The sequence below is a fragment of the Bos indicus x Bos taurus genome, chromosome X (genome assembly GCF_003369695.1).
Source record: "Bos indicus x Bos taurus breed Angus x Brahman F1 hybrid chromosome X, Bos_hybrid_MaternalHap_v2.0, whole genome shotgun sequence".
In the NCBI taxonomy this organism is placed as follows: domain Eukaryota; kingdom Metazoa; phylum Chordata; class Mammalia; order Artiodactyla; family Bovidae; genus Bos; species Bos indicus x Bos taurus.
In genome coordinates this window covers 110,924,467-110,934,273 of record NC_040105.1, presented here as the reverse complement: position 1 = coordinate 110,934,273, position 9,807 = coordinate 110,924,467, and the positions used below count along the sequence as shown (strand labels likewise).

At 53.4% G+C, this 9,807-nt stretch overlaps 1 protein-coding gene across 1 annotated transcript; it reads left to right on the top strand.

Moving 5' to 3' along the window:
• Positions 1-4,699: 4,699 nt before the first annotated feature.
• Positions 4,700-9,288, top strand: PNMA5 (PNMA family member 5; the record flags this gene model as incomplete). Its single annotated transcript, XM_027535452.1, is given in 2 exon segments — positions 4,700-6,047; positions 8,981-9,288. Coding segments are annotated over 2 exon segments (1,656 nt in total), but the record flags the coding sequence as incomplete, so codon positions are not given.
• Between the last annotated feature and the right edge of the window lie 519 nt (positions 9,289-9,807).

Genomic DNA, 9,807 nt, shown 5'->3' with positions numbered 1-9,807 from the left:
GCCTGCCAGGATCCTCTGTCTATGGGATTCTCCAGGCAAGAATACTGGCGTGGATTGTCATTCCCTTCTCCAGAGGATCTTTCCAATCCAGGAATCGAGCCCAGGTTTCCTGTGTTGCAGGCAGATTCTTTACGGTTTGAGCTACAGGGAAGATCAGAAAAACCATAGATTTGACTATATGGACCTCTGTCAGCAAAGCAATATCTCTGCTTTTTAATATGCTGTCTAGGTTTATCATAGCTTTCCTTCCAAAGAACAAACATCTTTTAATTTCATGGCTGCACTCACCATCCACAATGATTTTGGAGCCCAAGAAAATAAAATCATGGTTTCTATTTTTTCCCCTTCTATTTGCCATGAAGTGATGGTACTGGATGCCATGATCTTAGTTTTTTGAATGCTGAATTTTAAGCCAGCTTTTTCACTCTCCTCTTTCACCTTCAACAAGAGGCCCTTTAAGCTCTATTCACTTTCTGCTATTTGAGTGGTGTCATCTGCATACCTAAGGTTATTGATATTTTTCCTGGTAATCTTGATTCCAACTTGTGATTCATCCATCCTGGCATTTTGCATGATGTATTCTGCATATAAGTTAAATAATCAGGGTGACAGTATACAGCCATGACATATTTCTTTTCTAATTTGGAACCAGTCCGTTATTCCATGTCCGGTTCTAACTATTGCTTCTTGACCTGCATACAGGTTTCTCAGGAGGCAGGTAAGGTAGTTTGCCATTCCCATCACCTGAAGAATTTTCCACAATTTGTTGTGATCCATACACCCCACTCCAGTACTCTTGCCTGGAAAATCCCATGGACGGAGGAGCCTGGTGGGCAGCCGTCTATGGGGGTCATATAGAGTCGGACACGATGGAAGCGACTTAGCAGCAGCAGCATACAGTCAAAGGCTTTAGTGTACTTAATGAAGCACATCTTGTATAGTTATTTTAGTTTAAGTGTCAAGTTTTAAGTTAGCAAAAGATCTTGTAAACTATCTTTAAGGCTGACATAATATATATAAAACATAATTACTGCTAAAATAAAGTTGTGTGAGAGTAAATTCACTTTCATTAATTTCTGAGAACTTTAAGAGTGTTCAATTCATAAAAAGCACTTTATCTCTAAACCAATCATAACGGAGCTTCTTGAAGGGCTTTCATAATCTAATTCGGTAATACCATCAGGGTAGGACATATTATATACACATACACACACATAAACATAAATGTAAGATAAATAAGTCCTAGGGATGTAATGTACAACATGGAGACTATAGTCAATAAAACTGTAATGTACTGTGTATTTTTCAAAGTTGCTGAGAGGGTAGATTTTTAAAAATTCTCATTGAAAGAAAAAAAAACTATGTGCATTGATAAATGTTAACTAGACTTATCATAGTGATAATTTTGCAACATATACAAATACCTTTATGTTATAAACTTGAAACCAATATAATGTAATATGTTTTCAGACATGTTTCTTAACCTCCACTGTTTTCTAGGATGGCAATCAGAACACCTCTTCCCATGGTATCACCTTTTGTGACACCTATCATACCTGTAATGCCATGTGGCTGAGTGGGGGCTTCACAGAGCCACAGTGGACTTGTGTTATGAGATCCCTCAGGTAAAATGTTCCACTTGGGGGTCTGTGACTTTCTGACACCAGCAGGTAACCACTTTTTCTTGGCATGGGAAGGAGATTGATTTAACAGGCTTTTCAATAGTACTTCCTAGTGAAGTCAGGCATATTTAGGTCTGTGTTCCCCTTCTCAGACATAGGAAATACCTACACTTAGAGGGGATTCTGCAAGTATCTTGCTCAGTAACCACCCAGCTTTCTAGAAAGGAGAAACACAGAATCTCAGTCCCACTCCAGTCCTCCTGAATCAGAACTTGCATTTTTATCAAGATCCCCTGGAAGTGGGATCCCACTATATCAGGCCTGATGCACCAGGACCATGCCGTTTATCAGGCCTGGCATGCACCAGTACCGTGCCATTTCCAGACATTGTGACCAGCTTCGGAATTGCAAGGAAACCTCTTGCATGCCTAACCCTGCTTACAGCCATTGTGGTCAGGACTGGTAGCTCTGGGCCTTACCCTGGAGGGGAAGTGGCTTCAGCGCTTTCTCTCCTGGCCTCTACCAACTTCCACTGATCAGACGTATTCCTGCTCTGGAATGAGGGGTGTTTCAGGTAGAGAGTGTGTAAAGGGGTGGAGGGATTTAGGAAGGTGGGCCTAGGTGAGGGTGGGGACCACAGTGAAATGAAGGCAGAGGCTTTGGGACAGTAGTTGGATTTGAGTGAGGTCGGAGCTTAGGACAGGCATTGTGCTTGGGAAGAGGTGGGGACATGGCTTGAGTGGGGGCAGGGATCAGGCTTACGTAGTGGCAAGGCTTCCTTAGGGATGGGACTTGAATGGGGGTTGGGTCACAAGAAGGGGTGGGGCTTTGTGGGGGCAAAGATTGAACTTCCATGGGGTGGGGATTGGCATCAGGGGCTGAGCTCAGTTGGGGGTAGGACTTCATTGGAGGTGGGACTTGGACAGGGTGGGGCTTGGTGGCTACCTGGGTCAAACGTGCAGGGAGGCTTGGCATCAGGGGTGGGCCTTAAGGCCAGTTGCGCTTTGGTGGAGGTGGGACTTGACAGCGGGGGCAAGGTTTAGGAGCCAGTGAGGGACTGTAGTACTCTGGCCTGGAGAGTCCCATGGATGGAGGAACCTGGTAGGCTGTAGTCCATGGGGTTGCTAAGAGTCAGACACGACTGAGTGACTTCACTTTCACTTTTCACTTTGTGTATTTGAGAAGGAAATGGCAACCCCCTCCAGTGTTCGCCTGGAAAATCCCAGGGATGGGGGAGCCTGGTGGGCTGCCGTCTATGGGGTCGCACAGAGTCGAACACAACTGAAGTGATTTAGCATCAGTAGCAGCAGCAGAGGGACTGCAAGTCGCTCAGTTGTGTCTGACTCTTTGCGACCCCATGGACTATACAGTCCATGGAATTCTCCAGGCCAGAATTCTGGAGTGGGTAGCCGTTCTCTTCTCCAGAGGATCTTCCCAACCCAGGGATCGAACCCAGGTCTCCTGCATTTCAGGCAGATTAAGGTTTAAAAGAGGGCTGGAATTGAGGGCGGAGTAATAATAATTGAGGGCTTCCCAATGGCTTAGCCGGTAAAGAATCTGCCAGAGATGCAAGCAGACGCGGGTTCAATCCATTGGTTGGGAAGACTCCCTGGAGGAGGAAATGGCAACCCACTCCAGTATCCTTGCTTGAAAACTCCCATAGGCAGAGGAGCCTGATGGGCTATGGTCCATGGGGTCGCAAGAGTCGGACACGACTAAGCACGTACACTGCAGTAATAATCTTAACTGCACTAGTGCTGAATACCAGTTGAGCAGTTTCTTGTACCCCTGTACCAGAGTGCTTGTGAGCACTTCTGTAGACTCAGAATTGGCACAGCCTGAGCAGGGTCTTGTGAGGCAGAACCTCGGCCTTGCCTGGAACAGATCCAGTGAAGCAGTGTCCACCGCCCCAGCACCAGGAACTGCCTGTGCACAGTGCTGGAGGGCAGGTCTGGTGCTGCCCATGGGTAGAATTCTAGCATCTGCACTGCCACTGGATCCCTAACCAGCGTGGTGAACAGCTGTGAGGCGGAAGAGGCCTCTGTAACCCTGGCAAAAAGCAGGAGGGGTGGGGTTGCCTGCCAAGTTTTACAGGGTCTGCAGGATAGGGTCACACCTAGGGTCAGAGTCGTCTGTTCCTGCAGTGTGGCACTGGAGACCCTTTTTGGGTCCCTTTTCTGCCTCTGATTCTAGCTTCCAAACATCTAGAAACCATAGGTCCCTGTTTTCAGCTCTTGATCCTTGCTGCCCACCCCCCATCTTCCCTCCCCCACAACAAAGGATACTTCTTTGGTTAGAGGCCAATGACATCACCTGTTGCTCCTTAACCTTATCTACCACATGACACCCCTCAGTGATGCAAACCCACAGCCCATGCTGTCCTCAGTATCCATGGCAATATGACAGCTTGTCACACAATCTCTTCACCCATCAGTTCATTGCCTTGTGCAGAGCTCCAGTCATCTTTCTCATCTGTCAGGCATTTTCTGAGAAAGAAGGGAACTGTACCTCTTCGTCCTCTAACCTTTGCCCCAGAGAAGTGGGTACCAGGTGCCCCGGGATTGCACAGCCCTGAGCCAGGGCATGGGCGTGGGCACACACACACACACACACACACACACACACAGACACCCACAGGCTTTGTCAGGCCCCGCCTCCTACCTCTATCTCTGGCCTTTTCACCACAGGCACCTCCAGGACACACAGCAGAGTCCTAGGACTTTGAGGAGGAGCCCACAGCAAGTGGAGGTCAGCAGGGACAGGATGAGCTGGGGGAAGCTGGGCCTAAAGAAACCCCTCCATCAAATGATTGGGGAAGCCGTGGGAAACAGGGGCTGAATCCCTGTGACCAGAAAAGAGAGGGGGGTAGTGGAGGGGGTTTGGTGGGGGTTGGGAGGGTGGGCATTAATGATGTTCTCATTCCATTTGCATTTATAGGCTGTGGAAAACAGAGATGATTCTGCCTTCATAGTTGGCATTGACCCAAAATTTCTTGACTCCTTGTCACACTTTGTGAGCTGATTACTGCCCTTAGTATTAGACCAGTCCATAGAAACTGGGAGCAATGGCTGTGACTGTTGGAGGATTGGTGCAGAGGAATGGACCTGGACCCTAGGAAGGACTTGCTAATCATGGGGATCCCCATGGAGTGTAGTGAGGCAGAAATTAAAGAGACCCTGAGGAGGGGCTTAGAGTCCCTCTGCACCTACAGGGTGCTGGGCACAATGTTCAGAAGGGAAGACCACGCTAAGGCAGTTTTCCTTGAATTGACTGACACCATCAACTATGCTACAGTGCCCAGCTGGATCCTAGGAAAGGGAGGTACCTGGGAAGTGGTGAAACCCCATAGCCCAGATGAGGAATTTATCAACAGACTGAAGTACTTCCTAAAAGATGAGGGCTGAAGAATGGTAGATGTGGCCAAAACCCTGGGGTACAGCACTCATTCTGAGGGTGCAGAGCTGGAGGGCTTCGCTCAAGTCAGGCAACCAGTCTTGCAGCTTCTGAAAGAAAGCCTGTGGTACCAAAAACTCAAGATGTTTTCAGGAAACACTCTCCCAGGCCCAGGTGAAGAGAGCTTTGAAACCTGGCTAGAGCAGGTGACTAAGATGATGCAGCTATGGCAGGTGTCTGAGATAAAGAGGCAGGGTTTGCTGGAGAGCTTATGTAGCCCTGCCCAGTCCATCATGTGGGTGCTGAGGGCCAGCAGTGACTCTGTGACAGTGGAGGAGTGCCTGGAGGCCCTGAAGCAGATCTTTGGGGATAAACAGGACCATAGAACCTCACAGTTAGCTGAGACCTTCCAGAAGTCTAGAGAGAACATCTCTGTTTTTTTGGTATGGTTAGAGACCCTGATTCAGAAAGCCGGGCAGCACAGCCCCCTGTCAGTGAGAAGCACAGACACGATTCACCTGAAACACATCCTAGCCCGAGCCTCCATGACCACTGCCCTCCGGGGCAAGCTAGAGCTACTGGATCAGTGAGAGTGTGTGCCCACTTTCCTGCAGTTAATGAAGCTCATTCGAGATGAAGAGGAGTATGAGGCCACCATGGCAGTGACTGAGGAGAACCAGAGTCAAGCAGAAAGGGTCTGAAAGGCATCAGAAGACAATGTCCTGATCCCTCAGGTCATGGTGCAGGCAGGGTCATTTGCTGAGAGCAGCACTCAGACCATCCGGGAAAGGATCGTCCCATTTCTGAAGTGCAGGTGGCTGTCTTCCAGCTGTGACACTGGGGAGGAAGGCCACAGCCAGGCATTATTTCCTAGGGCTGAGAACCAGCCTCCGGCAAAGCCCAGGCCTCAGCTGGCAGCAGAAGAGTCGGGGAACGAGAGAGGGGCTGGAGCCGTTGAACCACCCCAAGGCTTAGGAAGCATAGGCTCAACATATTCAGGCACACCCTCTGCTAGCAGGCAACAGAAAAAGTGTAACGGGGGAAGAGGCAGTCCACACAAACAGTGGGAGCCTTGAATGTGGCAGAGGGGCAGGGAAGCCAGGCCCAGCCCCCTCAGCCTCTACCAGCTAGAAGGTGCTCCACCAACCAAGCCAAAATCAATTCAGGGAGGTGTGGGAGGTCCAAGTATGGGGCCATAACATGCAGCAAAAGGGGTGCCCGCACCTCAGACAGAGACCCCAACATAGCAGAGGCTGAAGGTGTAGTCAGGGTCTCTGGCATTGGCCCTGGCTTTTGGCCACCTGCAAATGCCCACCCAGTGGGCTCTGAGCTAATGATGCTGATGGTCCCCCAGGCCACGTGGGACCTAGAGGAGCCTCTCTGGAGGCCATCTCTGCCACAAGGTGCCAGCACTGGCAAGGAAGAGCTGTGGGGCAGACGGGAGATGCTCTGGCGGGGAGATCACAGGATCCAGCCTGTCTTCAGGATCATCTGCCCTAGGGTGTCCCCCAGAAGGCAGAACCCTGGAGCCTTTCCACAATTGAGGGCAGAGGACCCAGAGGCCCATGGCACCCAGCACCAGCCTACAAGCAGTCTTCCCCTACCCTGGCCCCTGCAGCCTGGAAGGACTGTAGGGACAAGGACAGTAAAGACTGTGAGGAGATGATAGGGCCCTGGGTACCTGGTGGGCCAGTACCCCACAGCTGGCTTTGGTGTGAGTGAGTGTGCATGTAAACTTTTGTTCTAAAGGAGGAAAAGGAGAAGGAGGAGGAAAAGGAGAAGGAGGAGGAAAAGGGGGAGGAGGAGGAAGAGGAGGAGGGGGGTTCAGGAAGAGGAGGGGGATGGAGGAAGAGGAGGAGGAGAATTCATTAGCAGGAGGGAGAGTTCTTTTGTTCTGCTTAGGTTTGTGCTTGGTCACTGGAGACCTGGGACTGGCCTGGAGAAGTACCACTCACCAGCTGCCAATGCCAAGGTCAGCCCCAAAGCCTGCAACTGGGAACAGCCCTGAGTGGGCAGTACCTGCCTAGGTGAGGGGTGCCTGCAAATAGCTGCTGCCCATACTGGCCTGAGAGACGTTAAGGGCCATGTCATGGTGCCTGGGCCTCCCTCCCACCCCACCAGAGGGGACCCCTATTCAGCATCCCCTGGGGCAGGCTGCTCCCTGTCCTGGGAAGTCCAGATGTGTCCCTGTAGGCCCCCTAGTGACCCAGGTCTCAAGGAACCCCTCCCTGCCCCAGTCCCCTCTCCCCTCCCCAACAACACACACCCGCAAGCCGTCGTCCATTTCCCCCTCCCACCCCCCACAGAGCCCTGCAGTGCCCATGAACCTGGGCTGGTTGTCCCCACCTACCCAGTCAGCCACCCCTGGGCCCTGCCACGTGCCCTGAGCTTCAGCACCAGCCAAGGCCCTACCCGCTGTGGTCCCGAGTCCTCAGCTCAGCGTGTGCTTTCCCAGTGCATATTCAGGCCCAGTTTTGCTTGCTCTCCTGGAGATGTGCGTGTGTTCTTCTCTGAGCAGTTCCCCCAACTGTGGTGCAGAGACACCCTAGCCCAGTCTCAGGAACTGGTGGGTAGTAGGGGATGGACGAGGGCTTGGCCAGCGTCCACCCCAGGACTTCTGGAAGGAAGATCTGCATTGGTGCCGCAGTGGGGCTTCAGGAGGCCCCCAGGACCTGTGCTCTGTTGGGCCACCCTGTGCTTCCTCGGGATTCTGTGTCCTCGGCTTGGTGCAGCATGCCCTGCTATTTGACTGACTTGTGCCCACCATAGAGCATGTGGGCCCAAGTGGGAGGAGCTGCCCTCAGGGGATTGGGCATTGCCAGCGCCCACCTTCCTGGCAAGACACCACCTGTGAGGCCCTCAGGAAGGGAGAGTGTGGGGGGAGGGAGGACGGCTGCGTGGGGCAGTACAGGCACCTTGTTAGGGACCCTGGGAGGATAAGAGGGGCCAGGACCATGATCTGTGGCCGTTAGTAGTTCTCTGTGTTGTCATCCCCTGTCTTCAATGGTTTCAGTCAGTGCTGCTCTTCAATAAAGTTTCCTCAAAGTTTCAGCTGCTCTGACAGCTGCTCTGGACAGTGGAGGGGAGGCGCTGCCTGAGGTGGGGGTACAGTGGCCTGGTACCCCGAGTCAGCACTGCAGTGTGGTCCCGGCAGGGTCCGAGATGGTCTGTGTGGCCCCCTGGGCTGGACGGAGCTTGGCGACAGGGATTTGTGGGCAGGGACTGTGGCTGGTTGAGTCCTCAGGAACCTCCGGGAGCCTCCAGGAATAAGTGGGTTAGATGTGGGGGAGGGCAGGGTCAGCAGGTAGGACGCCAGGCTCTAGGATCTCTGGCAGCTCTGTGGGGGCTCCAGGCACCCAGATGGTTCAGAGAGGTCACATGTGCCATCCCAAGGACCAGCCAGCCACAGAAAGGTCCTGGTGTGAGATCAGAGGCCACTGTCAGGAGTGTGGTGCAGGATTCCAGGGCAAGGGTGTTTGCCCACCTTCCTGAGATAGGCCTACTCCTGCTGGCCAATGGCGGCCAGCCCTGCTCTGTGCACCCAGGGACGGGGGTCGGGGAGTGGTGGTGTGATGCCCGAGGCAAGGAGGGTGGGCCAGCAGGAGTTCCACAGCCCCCTTTCCTCAGAGGCGGGGAAAGGCTGGCAGCGCTGTCCTCCACCTTGAGTCCAGGGCAGGGTGGCATGCTGAGAGGCATGGGCACCCCTCTCCCTGTTCCACTCCCCCACACTAGTCCTGTGTTTTGGGAGCAGGCAGGAGGCAGGGTGCAGGGCTGTGAGTAGGAGGCTGCAGACAGGGGCCCAGCGATGGCCCCTTCCTGCCCAGAGGCTGACTCGGGGTCTGTGGCTCCCCCAGAGCCCTCGGTGAGCAGTGCAGTCGCCAGGGTGGAAGGCACTACTGATTCGGGAGACATTTTCTCGAGCGTGAGGCCATCCTGCGTGCGCCTGCGTGTTTGTGCCCCGTGAGGTTGCGCGTTTACGTCCGACGCCTGTGCGCCTGCGCGCGCCGCCATTTCCTGCAGCCGCGACTTTGCGTCGCGGTGCTTACCCGGAAATGCGACCATCCACGCTTCGAATGGCTGGCTGCCCTGGGCGGAGAAGCCTCGGCGGCGGTTCCCACGACGGCCGCCAGATGGCGAGCGAGGATCACAGTTCTGCCTGGCCGCCCATCTTGGAGATGGCCATCCCGGCGCCCTGGGCTCTCGCTGCGCATCCCCCGATGGCCTGGAAGCTATGGGTGGTCCTACCTGCCTAGAGCTGACGGAGGCCCTCTGAACCCGAGTGCACTATCACCACAGTGCAGGCAGAGGCGGGAGAGAGGAAGGGTGCCCGCAAAGATCCAAAGGGGCTGTTTGGCGAGTTGCCCTGGTGGTCTCTGGACGCCAGACGCTGGTCTTCAGAGCTGGCCGCGGCCAGGACCCATGGACACGCGGGGAGGGCAGTCGACCCTTCAACCCTGAGGGACCCTGAGTGGACCTGCCAACTCATGGCGCTGGGTCTCCGTGGGGAGGGGACGTCGTTATCAAGAGGTGGAAGAGGGAGATGGACCGTTTGGGTGGTTCAATCTGCAGAGCAGTGGCTGGCGCCTTTCCTTTTTCAGTGGTAGAAAGTGAGTAGAAGAGAACTGAGAGGATTACCCTGGTTACCGAGTTGTAGAACTATGCTTAAGTCTGCGACCTCTGTTACTGTCATCAAAATATATACTGCTTCCAGTTTGTGGGTAGTTACTACTGCTAAGGCCTTGGTGAGCCTGGTGGACATGGTGCTCAGGCAGTCGGTTCAGCCATGAGTGAG